This window comes from Mesoplodon densirostris, chromosome 10 (assembly GCF_025265405.1).
Source record: "Mesoplodon densirostris isolate mMesDen1 chromosome 10, mMesDen1 primary haplotype, whole genome shotgun sequence".
In the NCBI taxonomy this organism is placed as follows: Eukaryota; Metazoa; Chordata; class Mammalia; order Artiodactyla; family Ziphiidae; genus Mesoplodon; species Mesoplodon densirostris.
In genome coordinates, this window is record NC_082670.1 from 104,452,773 (window position 1) to 104,473,484 (window position 20,712).

General features: G+C 48.3%; 1 protein-coding gene across 2 annotated transcripts in view; it reads right to left on the reverse strand.

Annotated features, from left to right (window-relative positions):
- Positions 1-20,712, reverse strand: part of VGLL4 (vestigial like family member 4) — a 155,825-nt gene that overhangs the window by 21,674 nt on the left and 113,439 nt on the right. For both annotated transcript variants that reach the window (XM_060110858.1, XM_060110856.1), the window contains one exon: positions 17,691-17,880. In XM_060110858.1, coding sequence (XP_059966841.1) covers positions 17,691-17,880 — 190 coding nt within the window. The remainder of the gene's footprint in view (positions 1-17,690; positions 17,881-20,712) is intronic.

Below are 20,712 nucleotides of genomic sequence, written 5' to 3' on the forward strand. Positions count from 1 at the left end.
TTGTGCCCAAGTGCTTTTATTTGCCTTGTCATTTTCTTTAAGAATCAATGTTCAACGTAAAACATACCCCCTCCTGGAGGCGATCCCGGCGGCTGAACTGAGTGGGAAGAAAAAGCACCCTGTCCTCTCCGAAGCTGCAGCCTCTCCAACTATGCATCACTGTCTGCAGTGGGTCAAGTGATGGCCCGGCCCGGCAGCAGCAGGTCAGCGGTCACCTGGAACCTGGCCGCTTCCACCCCCTTAAGGCAACAATTACCCATTTGCGTTAACCCCTCGGCTCACAGCGGCGGGGCTGCGGCCCCTTTAAGAGCCCTCTCTCTCCAGGCCCCTCTCAGAAGAAACCGGATACGACGGGGATCTGATTGGGACAAGGGGCCGCCTGGTGAGGGAAGAGAGATGAGCAGGAAAGTCACTGCTGCCCTTCTGAGCACAGGCAGTTGCCGCCTCTCCCAGCCTTGCTGCCGCAGAGTTTAAATTAATTACAGCTGAAAATACAGGGTTGCCATCTGGTTTGCAAAAGCAAGGATAAGGGAATAAAATGAAAGGGTTTTTGGTACTAACCTCACTTTAATCATTGCCAAAGAGCATGAAGACAGCCCAGCGTCCTCCCACAAGAAAGCCTTGGGCCTCCCAAACTTGGCAGGCGGTCCAGGCGCAAAACTGGATGGGCGGGAGGCTCGTCAGAATAAAAGTCCCCGCCGGGGGAGGCGGCAAGGTGAGGGCCGCCGCCCGCGCGCGAGGGCCAGGCTCGGGGCCCGGGCCGGGCCGAGGTTCGTTCACAGAGGCTTTCCTGCCAGAAGGCGACACGCATCGTTACGGTCCCAGTCCGTGAGAAAAGGGATCCGCTGTCAGGAGGACAACATGCCATTTCCTCTTTCTTTGTCTCCCCGTCTGCCAGAACATCAGGCTTTTATAAAACTCTCTAAAACGAGGCCCAGCAAAACCCAGAGAGGCCGGCGGGCTGCTGGTGGGTGGGGGGGGGGCGAGGAGGAGCAGCGCCGCCCCGCACGGTCCCCCGCCCCTGCCCCCGCGCCCCCCAGGGCAGGAGGGTCGAAATGCCCCAGGTTCCCTCGTGCCTGGTAGGGAGCGACTTCCTCCTGCTTTCCTCCCATCGGCAGAAGCCTGGCTGAGAGGCTCCGCTCTGCGGGGGCTCAGGCCGCAGAGAGCTGGGGACAGTAAAGGTGCCACCGCGGTCCCGGGTCTGTCTCCGCAGGCCTGGGGTGGGTGCAAAAGATGCCACGTCTGCAGCTTTCTCACCCCGCCCAGCATCAAGGAGTCCTCAGGAGCCAGCCTCAGTCCCATTTCTGGCCAGTTCGAACTTTCGCCTGCCCGCAACCTGAGTTCTTTTCGACCCAGGTGAGTTTTACAGACAAAACCTAGATGTACTGGGTCCAGCTGCTTTCAGAAAGTACTAGCCGCGGCGACACAGTGGTGTTTAGGGGAATAAGTTCCGAGCAACCGGTTACAGTCTCTTATAAACCAGAGATCAGAACAGTAACAGAGAAGGTAAAAGCTGATGATGAAGACGGCATTACCGTTCTGGGGGAAATCACATCTTCAACCCCAAAATGATGCGAAAGTTGTCTCCCAGATCCTGCCCTGACCGAATCATTGTCTATAGCAACGGTGTCCATAACATTCAAACTCTCAGGAGTGTAACTTTCAAGTAAATGGTACATCTATCAAACCACAGGAAACATCTGGTAAAATGGTTAAGTAAAACCAGAATTGAAACGTTTGATTTCAGAGCTTGCTGATGGGACCCAACAAGAGACCATTAAAATAAACACCCAAAGCCCTCTGTTCACTCAGGATGCTCAGTGCAACGGTGGAAAATGTCCTAGAACGGGGAGGGGAGAACAAACAGACAATCCAGAAACGCTGGCGGGGGTGGGGGGTGGCAGGGCCCCTGTTCCTGGGGCTCTGCCCTGCACATCGCCGCCCCCAAAACTTCCTCAGGCCCGGGAGGGCTCCTCCACGCCCACCCTCATCCCCCCACCCAATGCCGCCAGAGAAGCAGGCACCCGGGAAGTGCCAGATAAGTGAACGAATGAAGCAACGGACACACAATATACATCTCTTCATTGCATAACTAACATGTATTAAGCACATACAATTATCCCACCGTCAACACACACAGCCTAGACATGTGTCCCAAGGTACTAGGCAGCACATTTCGCTCCTTTCTAGTACACTTTAGAAGCCTTTTCCATTAAAGAAAAGGTTTAATGATTCGACCACTTCCAAATTTAAAAAAAATCTGTATTTCAAAAACACAGTAAAGTTGAAAAGCAAATAACAAATTAGGAAAGTGGTTATTTTCCTAACTCATCTGATGGAGGGTCCTTAATAAGCAGAGTTATAACACAGCAATAGAAAGAAGATGAATGCCCTAAATTTTTTTAAAAAGAAGATATAAACAGTCACAAAAGAAGAAATCCAAATGGTCAATGAAAATATGAAAAGATCATTCAAGTTTCCTAGTATCAGAAAGAAAAAAAAAAAAGACAAGTTACCACAATGATTCTCCTATGAAACCTGCAAAAATTAAATACACATTAACAGTCACCTTTGTGATGCTGTGGGTGACAGGCACATGCATAGAGTTGCCAGTGGAATGTCAGTGAGCTAACCTACTAGAGACGAGCTGGCAGGATGCACGGAAGCAGAAATGGGCGCTGTCCGACCCAGAAATTCTACTTCTAGAAACGGGGAATACGAGATGTGAACAAGAAAGGATGTACAGCGACAGCCCCAGAAGTATCACAAATAATAGCGAAACATTGTAAACAGCCCCAGTATCTGTATTTGTTAACAAGTTCTTTTGGTCACAAGCAACATTAAACAAGGCCTGCTAGCTTAGGCTAAGTGGGGGAATTTACTGGAAGGATACTCTACTACATTTCTTGGAAATGAAAGAAGAGTCAAACAACCAATGCTCAAAAAAGAAAAAAATAAGGCGTTCTGGGATCTGGGCAACAGGAGGAGGAAGGCCCCCCCTGCCCCCAGCCCTGCACCGGGCAAGATGCCCGCCTGGGAGACCCTGCCGCCCACCCAGCCCACCATGCGCTCCAAGTTCGGGTGAGAAACCCCATAGCCACCGTCGAGGTCTCCATCACGGCACCCCCAAGGAGTTAACATCGAGTCTCAGAAATTCTGAGGTCGGTTTTATTAGACATCAAATTCACTACTGAAAATTAGAAGAACCCTCCCTCCACTCCCCCAAAAGCTACCAGTTTTCACAGTCAAGAGACTTCACCTGAGCTTCGAATCAATTATATCTAAGAAACCGGGGGTCTCACAGGAAATCGGTCTATTAGAGTTTTGCAGGTTTAGGGAGGAGGAGAATAGGGCAACGCCCCACCTTTGCCGCGAATGAGGGAAGGTGCCGGGTTGTTGTTGTTTTTTTTTTTTTTGTAAGTAAAACCCCTGGGATTGTTGGCTAGAAACAGAAATGAGCCTTTGGGGCAGCGATAAAAATATATGAAAAGCTGATGAGTTATCTCGGAGCAGGCGGAGACATTTACATCTGTTCCTTACAGCTCAACCACGTCCTGTTCCAATCGCTCCGACTCCTCCTTCAACCTGACTTCTCTCCCTCTGCCTTGTCCATTTCTGAACTCACCCTTCCCCCCACGTAACAACCACAGGCACATCCTGAATACGTGCTTTATTTATCACGTACAACAACGTCATCCCTCCCAGTGTGGACAGACAGGCCCCTGCTGTCGGTCTGGCTGGTTCCAAAGGGCGACTTTCCCAAGGAGTGACATCAGGGCCGCCCCTGCCCAGGACCCTGCCTCCCTCGTCCCCCAACGCCACCACCATCCACCCCGCAGCATGGGGAAAGCTGTCCTAGATCAAAGAGCTCTTGGAGGCACAACAACAAAATGCCGTGTGTGGCTCCTAACTGCGCCCTGAATGTAAAGGAAAACATCCCTAGAGGGTATTCTCGAATGTGAACACATGTACTACGTTAGAGCGCATCACTGTCTACAAAAGAGAAAGCAAATGTGGCGGAATATTCACAACTAGTGAAGCCAGTGAACGATATGTGGGTGCTCATGGTACCAGTTTAATGTTTCTGTAGATCTTAACTTTTTCCAAAATGACATGCTGGGGAGGATGGCAGGTCAGACGCTCACCAAATTTGGTGGCATGTTTAGAAAGATCAAAGTTAAAGTACAGGCAACCAGGGAGGCTGGGAACCCTGACACAGGGGGTGTGAAGAGGAACCTGGGAGATGGCGAGGGCCACACCGCACACATTAAGACGCCCCGGGCCATGAAAGTGCTGGTTTCAAATATTAGCCTCAGAGTGGAAGTTCCAAGCAGGTGAACAACCCAGACTGCCCACCGTGAGTTGGGGAGAATCGCTTCTCACACCATGTGGAGCTTGCTCAAAGGTGTATAATGGCGGGGATTCGGATAACTTCTTTTAAACATAATCATGGTAAAGGAGGCTTTTGACAATTGATAGTCCAAGAGGGCCATCTACTGAGAATAATTCTGGGAAAGGAAGTTTAGGAGAGGTCACCAAAGTGCCTGAAGGTCACCCTACATAACCTGGATTTTTTTTTTGCGGTACGCGGGCCTCTCACTGTTGCGGCCTCTCCGGCCGTGGAGCACAGGCTCCGGACGTGCAGGCTCAGCGGCCATGGCTCACGGGCCCAACTGCTCCACGGCACGCGGGATCCTCCTGGACCGGGGCACGAACCCGCGTCCCCTGCATCAGCAGGCAGACTCCCAACCACTGCGCCACCAGGGAAGCCCCGTAACCTGGATTTTATCTTACTGTCAAAAATGAGCCAGAGCCATTGCCCATCAGTGAATGTTGCCTTGCCCTCCACGGAGGCTCTCAAGAAATACATGCCAATCACAGAGCCACAGGGCATCAGCACCACGCACCCGTGTTACACGGTCAGAACACAGAGCCTCTGCGCTGCGGTCACTTGACATAACTTGCCCTAGAGCTAGCGCCCAAAGTGGTCGCACACAAATAAAATACACACCACAGCTCTACTATGAGATGGTTGAAAAACGCTTTGGCTTTGAGAACTTTTTAGGTAGATTTAAAGAACTCCAGAAGTAATAAACACCTGAGCAGAGATCTGTTGGCTTTTCTAGCATGGCCAGAACTATTGTTTACACCCACAAGTGTCTGGCCATCCCTCTGACCTGCGAGATGCACCCACCTGAACTGGATTTCTCATTTCTATACACCTTACCTGGTGCTCACACTGGGATCAGAGCAAGATGCACAGGAAGAAATATAAACAGAGGGAGGAGCGGGGGAAAATTCATTCCTACAATAAACTCTGAAGGCTTATTACTCAGGGTCAGCACTGGGATAAGAGCATCTGATCCAAAGCCAGCATCTCAGGCAGAGCCAGTGATTCCGATTATTAAGTGTGCACATGCCCAGGTACTAAGGATTTGCATGTTTCTGTTTGGGGGGAACAGGGGTCCGGGGAGGAAGGCAGGACAAGTAGTGGTGGTGGGGTTCTCTGTTCCAGGGCTTCCGTGAATGAAACATCAGGGCTGCACAGAAAAAACAGAAGTACAGTAAGTGGTGCCACTCAGGGCTCATTGCATATTTGAAAGCGATTCTTGGGATTTCCTTGGTGGTCCAGTGGTTAGGAGTCCGCCTTCAAATGCGGGAGACGCAGGTTCGATCCCTAGTCGGGGAACTAAGATCCCACATGCCGTGGGGCAACTAAGCCCGCGTGCCACAACTAAGACCCGTCACAGCCATAAATAAATAAATAAATAAATAAATAAATAAATATTTTTAAAAAAGAAAAGAAGTAAAAAAGAAAGCAATTCTTACCATGCTTTCCAAAGGGAAGAGCACTGACAGTGCCCTCCGAGTGCCACATTTTTCATGGAAACATTTACTTAGCACCTAGAAGGCCTCGGGCGCTATGCTGGGTGCGCCGGTGGGACAGACACGATAAGGGACAGCAAAGCGTGATCGTTATATGCATAGAACTGTTCGCCTTGACGCAGAAGGAACCGCCCTTTGCCAAGAGAAGGAGGCAAGAAAAGTGACGAAGGACAGCAGTGGGCGGCACCTCAGCAGGCAACGCGGAAGCTCCTGCAGGCGGGGGTCTGCTCGGGGTCTCCTGGAGCCGAGGGGAGCCGTGGGAGGATTCCAAGCAGAGAGGAAGACTTCAGAAACCTTCTTCTGCACTAAAGTGCCAAGACCAGTAGGGAGGGCACTGCCATGGGAATGGGGGTCTAAGCCATGGCCGAGGCCAGGAGCTTCGTGGAAAAGATTCAGCAGACTGATTTAACAGGGGGCAGAGAGAGAGCAGCCATGGGAGACCAGATGGAAGAAGAGCGAGGTGACTTCAGGGCAAGTGGAAAGACGGACGGCCGCCCTGCCGTGAAGATGGGGGACAGACCTGGGGACGCACTGGAGGAGAAGGAGCCTATAAAGTCACGGCCGGTGGGGCAACTCTGAGCCTGAGGGGCACATACACTATCCGGAAGGCAGGCGGCTCTGGGGGTGTGGAGGTTTGGCCTCAGCCGGACATAAAGATCTAGGAACCCTCCACCTCTAGTGGTAAATCAAGGCATGAGCTGGCATGTGACTTCTTTCCAGGGTCTGTGCAGTGAGAAGAACGGAGCCCTGGAGGATGGATTAATGATGAGCCTTTGAGAGATCCTGAACAGAGGAGCCAGAGAACTGGGAGGGGAACCAATGAAAGCAAGAAAGGGGCCAAGGAAACCAAGGGAGAAGAGGCTTCCAATGGAACAGGAAGTCAAATAAGATAACCTGGATCAGGTTCCCCCTGCATCGGGCGACCAGCGGGGCACCAGCGAGGGAGGGAGAGAAGTTTCATTAACGCTGATGGTCCGGATCACGGCGCTGGGCTGGGGAATGGACACGGAAGTGGAGACAATCCACCCCTAGAAACAGCTCGGAGGGAAGGCAGTGGGTGAGGAAGGAAGGTGAGGGGCACACGGTCAGGGGACAATGGGGCCCCGGGAGTCCTCAGCCTCCCTGGCCTCAGTGAACTTCGCTGGAAGCCCTGAGCATGAAAGCTGGCACCCTACAGCCCCAAATCAAGGGATCACACAATCCTGTCATCACATACCTAAGCTGTACGGCACCAGAACCTTGCGAGTCTGCACGTTCATAATAGAATTTTGAAACCAAATAAAATGCTCATTTTGTTAGGCAAGTTTGCCCCCCGGAATATTGCTAACAGGGCTCGTGAGAAAGGAATCGAGGATCCCATGGCGAGTTACATTTGAGAAACCCTGGGCTAAACCACGTCTCTGCACCTCAGACTCTCAGAGCCTGACTGGCGCCAACCACACAGGCAGACTCAGGAGATCGGGTTGGGCGCTTCCCAAACTCTGGCCGAGGAACACTCTCTGTCCTTCGAGCATCTTGAGGTAAGAGGGCCCTGAGGCACTCGACGGGCAGCAGTGCCCTGCACCCCTGAGGGGTCACCTTGGTGGTCCCAAGGAAACGACTTCCGATGAGTTAGAAAAGCCCACGACCCTCCCTCGACGGGTTCAACGACAGGGACAGGTTTGGGGGAGCAAAGAGGGTTCAGCCTCAGACGTGCTTCTGAAGTGACCTGACCAACTACGAGTTGGTTTGCTGCTTCCACTTGGCCCTGATCCGGTTTCTCTGTGGATCTGTTAGTTGTATTCTTAGATCTCTTCAAGGAAAGCAAGGCAGGAGGCAGAGAAGTCAGAGGAGAGCACGGTAGCGAAATCCATCCCCCTCTAGTCTGCGGTGCACGGGGCCTCTGCTGGGGCCATGGAGGCTCGGATCCAGAATCCAGATCCCTTGTTTGCCAAGGTTTCTAGCTCCTGCCAGACCCAAACCCTTACTGCAACACTGAGCTCTTTAATTATGCTTTGGAGACAATCTGTGGAGAAACTGAGAGAGAGACAGAGACACAGAGAGACAGAGAGACGGAGAGGGAGGGAGAGAGAATGTGTGTTGCATTTGTGTGTGTGTGTGTGTGTGTGTGTGTACCCAAAGATTTAGCAAAGAAGATAAGGGACCAAAGTACTGGCAGTCATGAAACAAACATTACACCAAACACAGCCCGCGGGACTTGGCCACCACCTCACTGTGTGCCAGCCGCAGGCAGCACAGGAGACCACGGGTTTACAAGCAGGACCCAGAGGAACATCAAAGAACCACCGACACTCACACGAGACACACTTCTGAGCAGTCCTCCTTCTGGTCCTCAGTCAGATCTACTAAAGTGACGGCACCTGATACGCTCTCAGGACAGGCTGGCTCCACACTGCAGCAACAAGAGGCCTGTGCGGTCACAAAGCAACAAGACTAATCCTCTGCGTGTAAATATAGCTGCCCTTTGTGTCCCCGGCACAGATGCACCTTCATGGAGACGGCGCTCTAAAAGGGGCTGAGGCGGCTGGAGAATCAGGGCAGGAGGGGAAACCGGCCAAACCCTATGTTGTGTTGTTTCCTCAACTTCGGAACAAATGCCTTTGACTTAATCCATCAACCTAAAAACACTCTTTTTCTTTTTTTCCATCTTAGTGAGGCATCTTAAAAAGTGTCTTTACACATGCTAATGAAAGTTCTCTGATGGATCCCAAAGGTTCTTTAATGCCTCTCTAGTAAAGAAGTCCCCCCTTTTCAAGGTTCTCGTCCCACTTCTATAAGCTCTGTGATACGGAAGAGCCCAGAGGTCCCCAGAGCAGATGAGAACAGACACGCGATGACGGTCCTTTATTCTGCTGCCTTGACTGTTGGCACGCTTGGCATTTCTGCCTCCCGTGTGTCATTTGGCCAGAACAACGCCAGTGGCAGGACGGTTCTCTGCCTTCCGAGCTCTCTGCAAAGACTCTTAAGGCAGAAATGATGCCTGCTGGGAAAAGGCTGATGTCAGCTCTTAAGAGCATAGCGCCCTGCTAGGATAAGGAGGTCTTTGTTTTCGGCTGAACTGTGAAAATGAGAAAATGCCTCTAGCCTGACAAACAAGAAACCCACACAACAGAGGTCGGGCCCGTGACCTTTATTTAAAGGTACCACACTTCATTAGCAAAACACTCACATGCAACACACAGATGCGCCTTTAATGTCACACAGAGTGGCTGTAAAAGCCAGCTTCATTTCCACCCCCGTTAGGGCTGACCCGCAGCCCTAGCTCCAGTGCAGGGCAAAGTCAGCCTCACACGAAGCCCTTCTGACACCCCACAGAAGCACTCATTAAAAACCCAGGCTCCCTTCTCATTTACTTTTCAAAATAAATACACATACTTGCTGTAGGTTGGGGGGATTTAAAAATAAAAAATTAACAATATCTCAGTTTCTGAGTTAGTTATTTAGGATAACTAAAATTAAGGCTATAAAATATCCTCTTAAATCCCAGAACACTTGTGGGAAGACTTACACGATTGTGTGTGAAAGCGCAGAAGAGGAGAGAATTTCGGGACTAAAACTTCCCAAGTTCAGACAATGCCAAAAAGGATGTGGGAGAAAAAGAGAAAGCACATAGTCTGAGGGATTCTATTTCAAAAGTCCTTGATTTATGAAATCTGTAGTGGGGGGGAAATGTCTTCATATATTTAAAGAAAATTTTAAAATGCCCCAGTCTGCGTCTTTAAACTAACGTTACTATTGGCCTGTGCCACTAACTTAATATTGGGTCAGAGATTTTAAACCAAAACACAATTTCTTTTTTTTTTGGCTGCCTTGGGTCTTAGTGGCCGCACGCGGGATCTTCGTTGAGGCATGCGGGATCTTTCGTTGCAACGTGCGGGCTTCTCTAGCGGTGGCGTGCAGGTTTTTTCTCTCTCTAGTTGTGGCGCGCAGGCTCCAGGGTGCATGGGCTCTGTAGTTGTGGCACGCGGGCTCTCTCACTGAGGCACACGAACTCAACAGTTGTGGCGCACGGGCCTAGCCACCCCATGGCGTGTGGGAACCTAATTCCCCGACCAGGGATCGAACCCGCATCCCCTGCGTTGGAAGGCGGATTCTTTACCACTGGACCACCAGGGAAGTCCCCAGAACACAATTTCAAAAGCACTTTCCTGAGCATGAAGGAAAGCCTCCTCTGTTCACGTGGGGCTCTCACCTGCACAGAGATGCCCTTTCAGCCTCTTCAGGGGAAGCTCAACAGCTGCTCTTCCTCCCATCGTCCCTGCAGGGAAGCCTCGCCGTGCAGGGCGGATGGACCTGCCTCGCGCTCTCAGAGCCCTTCCACGCTAACTCGCCTGCAGCCCGTCACCGCGTGCTCCAAAGACCACTCTCCACCCGTCATCTCCAAAGCATCACTCCGCTGTGTGGAGAATGCTCACACAGCAGATCATCCAAAACCACAAGGCGTTAAGCTCCTGTATCAAACAATTCACAGCAGCTGGATGCATGCGCTCTTCATCATCAATGTAACATGGTTCCTAACAGCGCTGGCTCCAGGAACAGCCAGGCTGGGTTTTGATTCCTGGCTCCGTTCCCAACTAGCTAGCTCTGTGACCTTGAGCAAGTTACAAACCTCGCTGAGCCTCAGTTTTACCACCTGCAAAAGAGGGATAATCATAGCATCCTACATCACACGGTTGAGAGGACGCAAGAAGATCACGCCCATGAAACATTCAGCACAGGGCTTGGTACACAATCAGGCTCAACAGATAGTCACGGTCACGAATAAGCCCTGATACAAAGGCTCTCTTGATTCTCTGGATGCTGGGAATCCTGACCTATCACCATTCTCAGTGATGAAAATTCTGACTCCCTCTAAGGCTTATGTAGACATGGACACAGCAATAACATGCTCTGCCTATAAATACGTACTACTGTTTACCTAATAAAAACACATTACTGTTTACCTTTTAAAGTCTCAGCTGCTGTTAGGTCAAGGTACTAAAATAACCCCAACTTTTTAATTTCCTCTGGGTCTAGCTGTTTGTTTTTTTTAATTTAAACTATAGTTGATTTACAATATTGTGTCAGTTTCAGGTGTACAACAAAGCGACTATATATATATATATAACTATATATATACACACACACATATATAAATAATCTTTTTCAGATTCTTTTCCACTATAGGTTATTACAAGATAGTGAATATAGTTCCCTGGGCTATACAGTAAATCCTTGTTGTCTATCTATTTTGCATATAGTATCTGTTAATCCTGTACTCCTAATTTATCCCTCTCCCCACACCTTTCCCCTTTGGTAACCACAAGTTCGTTTTCTATGTCTGTGAGTCTGTTTCTGTTTTATAAGTAAGTTCATTTGTATTATTTTTAGATTCCACATATAAGTGCTATCATATAATATTTGCCCTTCTCTGTCCAACTTACTTCACTTAGTATGATAGTCTCTAGGTCCATGCATGTTGTTGCCAATGGCAATATTTCATTCTTTTTTATGGCTGAGTAATATTCAATGGTATATATGTAGTATATATATGTAGTATATATATATTTATCCATTCATCTGTTGGTGGACACTTAGGTTGCTTCCATGTCTTGGCTATTGTAAATAGTGCTGCTATGAACACAGGGGTGCATGTGTCTTTTCGAATTAGAGATTTCATCTTTTCCCGATATCTGCCCAGGAGTGGGATTGCTGCATCATATGCTAGCTCTAGCTTTAGTTTTTTAAGGAACCTCCATACTGTTTTCCATAGTGGCTGCACCATACATTCCCTCTGGGTCTGGTTTTAAATTGAAATGAGGAATTGCTTCCTCTACTTTCATGAAGTCTGTGGACTAACAGTCCCCTGGGAAAGCATGTTCATACACATCAGTACTAAAGGTACTAAAGAGATACAAGAAATGGAGAATCACCGAACAGAGCATGATGGTGTTGCCAACGATTATGCATATACTTTACAAACTAGATACTCCTGAACACCTGAGGTACCATCTACACAATCAATCCCTCTAGGGGGAAAAAATGTCCATTCTAGTCAGTAATCAATAAGGTTTTGTTTTTTTTTAAACCGAGTTTCTAAATCCCACCCAGAATGTGATTTCAAAGGCTTCCTCCAACCTTCTGTCAAGCTGCAAGAATTACTGGTTTTGAGTCTGTTTTTCCCTCTTTTTCTGTTCACTCTTATGGGGTCAAGAGGGAAGTGACTGAGACCAAGGGAGAAAAAAAAAAAAAAAAAGAATAAGAATAGGAGGTTAAGGGAAGAAGAAAGCAAAGGAGAAGGAAGAAGAGAAAGGGGAGGAGCAAAGGGAACCGAAGACCCGAGCCTGGAGAACACACTCGAGGATACACCAGGATCGGCTCCATCAGACTTGAGAAACACTGCAAAGGCATGGCCACAGGAGCAAAGACAACATCAGGGGACACATGTCACACCAGGAAAGGATTTCAAAGGAGCAACACCAGCAAGAAGGGGTCATGCTTCCTTTCACTGGGCCCTGCCTCTTTCAGCTTGGATTGTTCACGCCTTCTGGGGTGAGCATAGCCGTTACAGCACAAGGCCAGTGACCGTGGCTTTGATCTCAGTGTGAGCTTATGGGTTTTGCCCTGTTCTGAGGCCAGGGGCAACTATTTTGCACATTTATATAGCACTGATCAAAAAGAGGATGCCTCTTCCAATTGGGAAATGAGCTCAAAGAGCACATTCTCTGGATAGTGGGTCTAATTTTCAATTCAACACAGAAATTACTTTAGCACCTGCCATGTGCCAGACACTAGAATGGTCAAATGTCACCCTAAATATGTGATGTCCATCTTTAAGATGCATGTCATCTTGTCTCAGGTGAGATACAGCTGTGACATCACGTGATGATTGGTTTCGGTGTCACACACAGCAAGGTTAATCCCAACTCCATCACTTTGGACACGTTATGCTCTCAATTTCTGCTTCTGTAATACACACACACACACACACACACACACACCATCTTAAAGGGACACACTTATTGTAAGGGTTAAATGAGATAACACGCTTAAAGTGTCTGGCATAGGGCCAGTATAGAGTAAGCACTCAATATACATTCCCTTCCTCTCACAGGTAACTGAGTGAAGAGTTCAGCTACATATCCATCACTCACACACAGAGGTGAAAATTGAAAGCCATCTTAGACTATACTCTTCAGCACAGAACTCTCACCAGGTTCTACCAGCCAAGCAGCCTAGACTAAGTCTCAAAACCAGTATGAATTCAGCATGTTGTTATACTGCATCAATTGTTAGCCTTCAAGAGTCTTAATTGTATTACAAATACACAAGATATTACAAATGCACAAGATTATCCACTGCAGCATTATTATTATAAAATATTATCTAAATGTCCAAACAAAGGGGGTTAGCTGAACCCACCATGGCATATGCGTGCAATGGAGTACTATGCAGTTGCAAACAAGGATGAGAAACTGGCATGAAGCGATTTCCACAATACATGGTTGACTGAAAACACCTGAGCTCAAGTGAGTATACAAAGTATGGCACCTTGTGTGTAAGAAAGAAAGGGAATGAGAGAATATTCATGTATCTGCTTACTTTAACAGAAGGACACACAAGAAGGGTAATCGCCTTCAGGGTTAGGGAACAAGAGCAGTGAAGGAGACAGGGAAGGGAATAATACTCCTCTAGTACTTTTTGTTTGTTTTGTTTTGTTTTGTTTTTGTGGAACGCGGGCCTCTCACTGTCGTGGCCTCTCCCGTTGCGGAGCACAGGCTCCGGACGCGCAGGCTCAGCGGCCATGGCTCATGGGCCCAGCCGCTCCGCGGCATGTGGGATCTTCCTAGACCAGAGCACGAAATCACGTCCCCTGCATCGGCAGGCAGACTCTCAACCACTGTGCCACCAGGGAAGCCCTCCTCTAGTACTTTTAAACATAGTTTTGACTTTTTTTTCTTTCAGTCTCATTAAGACATAATTGATAGATAGCACTGTGTAGGCTTAAGGTGTACAGCATAATGACTTCACTTACTTATACAGCAATATGATTACACAGTCTTGACTTTTAGAAGCATGTTAATAGTTTTACATATTCAAAAAATGAAATCAACAAGGATGGGAAAAGATCTCCGACTGAGTGCCAACAGAAATTAATTATAGATTGTAATTAACACAACACTGAAGTGGGGAGGGGAGGTAACTTGAAGTTGGTACTTCAAAAGAGGCTACTATTATACCCTCAGCACCAGGGGGAAAAAAAACACCAACAAATCTTGAACTCTTTTTAGCAGGTTTGTTTTTCAGAGTGGTACAGGCATAGCAATTCTGAAACTCTTTCAAGTGTACGGTAGGACTGAGCACTAAGTAAATGGGTTGAAGTTGTTGGCATCAGGGAGATACAAATATGGAATAGGGGAGGGTGAGGAAGAACTCCGTGGGGTTGGATTACACCTGGAGTATTAAAACGAACTCATGAGTCCCTGGCTCTTTCCACAGAGTCTAGAAACCATGCTGTTCAACAGAACTTTCTGTGATGGTAGAAATGTTCTATGTGTGTTCTGTCCAACGTGCTAGCCACTAGCCACATGTCGCTACTGAGCTGGAAATGTGGCTACTGCAACTGAGGAACTGATTTTTTAAACTTAATTTAATGTTAAGTGTGATCGGCCACATGCAACTGTGTCTACTGTATTAGACAACTCAAGTCTAGAGGCAATGGCACCACAGTTACACTGAGCACCCAGATCTTGGCTTCTAAATACTACTCCCCACTGAAAGGAATTAGGGTCCCCAGGAGGAATGGCCGATCCCATGGCGGAAGCAGGTAAGTTACAAGATGAACATCCGGTCTGCCAATCAATGAGGAAGTGCTCAAAAAAGGGGTGGGGGGGAAGGCGTGTAAGGAGGACACATGAGTCAGTTGAAGGGGCTCTTATCTGCCACATCAGGGACAGCTCAACTCACCAAATAAAACAGGAATCCCTGAGTCCATATGGATGATAGACAGGGGGAAGGGCGAGCTCTTCCTCACCAGATCACACTTGAATACCAAGGTCGTAGAAAAAATTACTTACTGACATTTCCACAAGACGAACCCCACTCTACCCCTTGCCTCATACCTTGATCTACTTTATTTCTATGGCAGATAAGAGTACTTTTCAACTCCCAAATAAGACATTCATGTTCTTAACACTTAGGGAACAAAACAAAAAATTTTCTCAGGGTCACCCTTTCAATAAGAAAATAAAGGGTTCAAATGACCCAGGAATCCTCAATTTCCAAGTTCTGGAGAAATCACTAGGCAAACCTCTTCTCTCTCCCCCTACTCCCTGAATCAAATCAAATGAAAGTTAGTCATACTCTGTAGCTTCCTACCTTGGGTCAATCTCTCCATCTCTCTACTGGAAAATATCTCAATATGATGGTTATAGTGAAATGCAGCCGAAGCATGCATCTCTGAGACCCTCTTCATATGAATCTGTAATTTAGTATAGGAAGTTTCTTGGATATCTTAAATAAAAAGGAGGGGACACACTATAGTGCAAACAGGAAACATTTCATCAAATCAAACAATGCACTTAAGTACCCTAACCCATGGAGAAGTAAGAGGTGCAGCATCTTTTAAACCTGCCTGTGAAACTGGTCATTCAGCGCTTAGAAAACACACATGGAAACATCAGTAACGTTACTGAGATGAGGAATTAACCTGCGGCGAACAAGTGACACTGCCCACCTTTCCTCTTTGAGTCCAGGGAGTTGGCCCGGGGGTGCTGCCATTTCTGTTTTTCTAAACCTGTGCATGATGACATCCATTGTGAGTTGCACGTGAACTCTGCAATTCTATTACTTACACTTTAAATTATTTACAGCGTCATCACAGATCTGTGCATCAAGGTCACATGTGTAACCACCCAAGGAGTTACAAAATCATTCTCTAAATGCTTCGACATTCTAATAATACTAATAATGACGAAAGCTCTGCTTATCATCTGCCAGGCACTGCACTAAGCACTTAGCATCTTCCTTTCAGGAAGGAACCACTATTACTCCCATTGAAAGAGAAGGAATCTGGGATGTTAACCCAGACATTATGACTTTCAAACATTACATTCACTGTAACAGGCTCTTATTCCCTATCATTACCCGTATCTGAATAATGGACTCATTAATAATAAAAGCAGTAACTATCATCAACTGAGTATTGTACTGGGCCCAACGCCTTGCATATTTTCACTCTACTGCTCACAATAGCTCTATACATAACTGTCAACATTGCCATTTTACAGAGAAGGATATCGGGCCCAGATAAATTAAGTGACTGTCCAAGGCCACAAAGATGGAAAGTGGCAGAATTGGGATTGAAACTAAGGCATGCTTGATCACAAAACCTACTATCTCAGAGCCACCTCCCCCTTTCTTCATTTAAAAAAAAAAAAGAGAGACAGAGAGAGAAAAGGACCAAATGTCTCTTATTTGGGTTTGGAGAGAGGAAAAGATTCCTAGTAACAAAAGAATGAACTCCAAACAGTTGGACGCCCAGGATCTAAATTAGGAGCCTCTCCCTCTTTGCGAGAGGTCATTGTTTTGCAGAGCCTTGTTGCTGGATTCCTGATCGTAGCAAATTCCAGGGCTCCAGACTGCAGGCTAAGCCTCTGACTAACACTACAGTGATTTACTGAGGATAGAGAAATACCGCTGTCAGTACGTCTCCTGACTACACACACAGGCCAGCGCGCTGGAATGCCGGCAATGCCGAGGGCTGCTGGCGCGACCGGCCCCCTCGAACCGTGCTAGGTCCCCGCCTCCAGCGAGGAGCCCGGACTATGCGCTCCACGTTCCTGCCAGGAACGGCAGCATCCTCGAAGAACTGGGGATATGGCCGAGAATCCTGAGTAATCACTATACATTAACTCACGTGTGGCGAGGAGAAAGGGGCAGCGCCTTTTACCCAGACAGACAGCGCGCTCCTGCCAGCCGTCAGGGCGGCCTCTGCCCTCTGCCAAGACCCCAGACGACCCACCGGCCGCCCAACCGCCAGGCCAGCCTCTCCACGCAGCTGCCTGGGGGTCTCCGAGCCCGCCAGACCTCCGAAGAAGCATGCGGTCCCTCCTCGAGGCGTGCGTGTGAGAAACACAACGAGGAGCCCAGATACAGCGCGCCGGTTTCCAAATACAAACTTGGTGATGCCGCATCGGGTCACAGAACTTTCGTCTCAGCAAAGGTGGACACTGAGGCGCAGGGAGTTGAAGCAACGCACGCGGAGGCCTTAGGAGCGGGCGGCGACGGAGGGGCAGGGCCGCCGCCCGGGCACCACCGCACCTCTGCGCGCGGGAGGAACCGCCCTCAGCCGCGCGGAGCAGCCTCGCGTCCCCAGCACGAAAAGCGCCCTCCCCACCGTGGGGCACACAGCTGCGGCTGCACACCTACTTCTCAGGGTACACAACTGGGGCTCCTGAGCCAGCATTTCACAGCGGTGGCCCGGCGCTCGCCCCTTCGGCCACTACCCCGGCCCCTAAGAACACTCGGTGGGGACCGGCCCCCCGCGCAAGCAGCCGGCAGTGAGCAGGCAAGAGAAGCCAAGGCTTCCAGACAACGTCCCCAAGCCGCTCTAGGGAAAGGTAGCTCCTCTGGGGAACACGCTCGAATGGCCGCACACATGCGTTGGAAGGAGCTGAGAGGTCACCTCTCCTGGAGCTGTTAACACCGGTTTAATGCCCGCTCCTGGCGGGGGAGCAGCGAGCATCTCTCCCCTTCCGAGTCAGCGGCACAGAGCGGCAAGAGAACCGCGGCCCCGGACCCGCTTCAGTGAGGGGGGCACTTACAGGTGGGGGGCGAAGATGCGACTCATCTTGGAAGCATGGTCACTTTCACAGTCCAGCTCGTCGTCGCCGGGCTCCACGGTGAACTTCCTCTTGCTGGGACTGATGGGCGGGGGCCCCGTGCGGTGACTAGTGAGGGCCGAGGCCACGGGCAGGGTCTGCAGCCGGGGCTCCCCCCTGAGAGCAGCTTCACCTGAGCAGAGAGAAAGAGAGACACGTGTCACCAAGCAGGAGACACGCCCCCACCCCTGCCCGACTCCCGGGGGAAAGTTTCTGGCAACAGGACGGGCTGCCATTCTCAAAATGCGCCCGGGCCCCTGGGAGCTGCCAAGCGTGAGCCCTTCTACATAAACATGGTTTCCCAGCACAGTCGCTCTTTTCTCCCCCAGCGTTATTGAGACATCACTGACATATATCATTGTGTTAGTTTAAGGTGAACAACGTGTTGATCTGATACACTTATATACTGCAAAACGTTACCACCAGGGCTAACACATCCATCACATCACATACCTACCATTTCTTCAATAACTTTTTAGGGGAGAGTTTAAAATAAAAAGTTGCAATAAAGTAACTGGGGACAGAAAGAGTATCAAACATAAACCATCTCAAAAGTTAACTGAAAACAACAGAGGTCTTTTGATTTGTGGGTATTCAGCTGCATAGCTGTAAGAGTATGATGACCGAACCGTGGGTTCATTAAACCACTAAACTCACTTTTCTTGCATGTTACACTTTTATTATGTCTTTGGTATGTTATTTTTTTTAAGAATGAGGAAAATTTATGGGTTAATAGTTCACATGTTTGCCCCCAATGTTAAAACAAACAAAAATACATTGTTTAATGGGAAATACATATTTTGTTCTTACGGTACACTAAAAATGGCATGCTAAAAATATGATTATTATCAGCACTAAGTTTCTGTGGATAATCTCTCACCAGCTGAATGCACGTGTGCTGTTCTCAAAATATTTTCAAAGTCAGACACTCACGATCAGAGTTCACATTTTGATCTGATTTGACATCTTGCTGTTTTTCATTCCCATTTTAGAAAGGCTTTGTGTGAAGAGATAACTTTGTGCCTTGTTATGAATTAAAATAAGCATAACCTTTCATTACAAGAATGGTTATATACTTTCTAAAATTTATAAGCAAGAGTAATAGTTACTTTAAGAGAAAACATCAAGCTTTCTAAGTCATGGGGGGCTGAGTACCTAAAATTTTCACAAATAATAACCTGTTGTGCTTTTCATATTGGCCTCTAAGGCCTGACCAATTTTGTTTCCACTTGGTCACAATTTGAGAGTCACATTAGGATAAAGTCGACTTCATCTGAGGCCTGTGGTACCTAAGAAAGGAAATCTTTGTTTGCCACCACTAATTTTCGTATCATCACAGAATGCGTGGACAGTTTTAACAGCCGTTTGCTTCACACACATACGACAAATACGATTTTGTTAGGGAAAGGAGGGGAAAATGCCTTCTTAATGTTTACCAGGAAAAATAGAAATTTTGCCAATTTAGTCAGCAAGATATAAACTAGCAAATATACAGTCACCCATAATACACCTCCACAGTCAGGATTTCTTTTAAGGATTCTGGCCCCAGAGCAAACTGGAACTTTCCATTTTAAATGAAATACCTAAAACACAAGCCCTATGCTGACCTGCTACACTCAGAAACTCAGTAGGATTTTGGTTGAGCTCTACTACCTATTAAGTCATTTTTGGTTTAAACAAACAAACAGCAGTGCTAATATCTGTACCTTAATAAATTAGAAAATATCCTTTCGAAAGCTGCCCCCCCTTCTCATTCTCTCCTTCTCCACAGAGCATCAGTAAGCCGGTTAACTTCTGGAGGAGCCCTGGTGATACCCTGAGAAACCCAACAACTGCAAATCAAGCCTCATCCACAAGGCACAGCGCCAGCGCACCCTCCACCCAGCGTTTCTCCACATCCTTGGCAGGATAAGTGGGATGAGGAGCACTCTGTGTGGACCCCCGGGCTTTGGGAGCCATTTCATCAGGTGCCAGATGTGTGGCAATGACAGTTGCCATGGAAAATCGCCACCACATCAACGAAGTCGAATCCCCCCAAAAAAGAAAGAGTCTCTCATTACACAAGCAATCACTGTTACGTGAAGAGCAAAACTCTTGGGGTAAGGATAACATTCCTGCTTCACTCCCCAATTTCCATCCTTGTACAAGTTCTTGGGCTTGTTTGCATTTAAGTTCATCAAATGGAGGCATTGCTTATCTTGAGACTGAATTGCTGGTGTCTGGCAGAGAAAGTCCACAGGAATCCTCTGAAAACACTGGAGATTGGTAACCGGGCGGGTAAAGGACCCACGAAGGAACCACAGGTGGTCCTCCTCCCCTGGGGGGAGGGGGGCTCCTCTAGAGATGATGGGGACATGCATGCCGTTAGTGCTGGATTCCCTCGTGTGACAGATGGAGTCACCCACTCAGGGTCACACGTGAACAGGTTAACTGTAGCAAGAACCATGCCCTCTGCCTATCAGGCTAACACCTCCTTCCTAAACACTGTGCAAGCCCCACACACGGCTCAGCACAAAGGAACCAGGGGCAGGAGGAAAAGAGCCACAGTTAGAAGGGCAGGCAGGTCTGCTCAGTTACACGCCTTCATTCATCTCCGGGCCCCCCTGGAGAGGGCCCTGGCCCAATGCCAGGTATTGTAGAGCAGGATTTGCTGTTGTCAGTGTGTACGTAGCAAAACATGGTTAAAATTATTTTAGTAAAACTGAGGAGTACATTTAAAAAAAATTTTTTTACAATTTTTTCCCCTTTAAATTTATTTATTTATTTATTTACGGCTATGTTGGGTCTCCGTTTCTGTGCGAGGGCTTTCTCTAGTTGTGGCAAGTGGGGGCCACTCTTCATCGCGGTGCGCGGGCCTCTCACTATCGCAGCCTCTCTTGTTACTGAGCACAGGCTCCAGATGCGCAGGCTCAGTAATTGTGGCTCATGCGCCTAGCTGCTCCGTGGCATGTGGGATCTTCCCAGA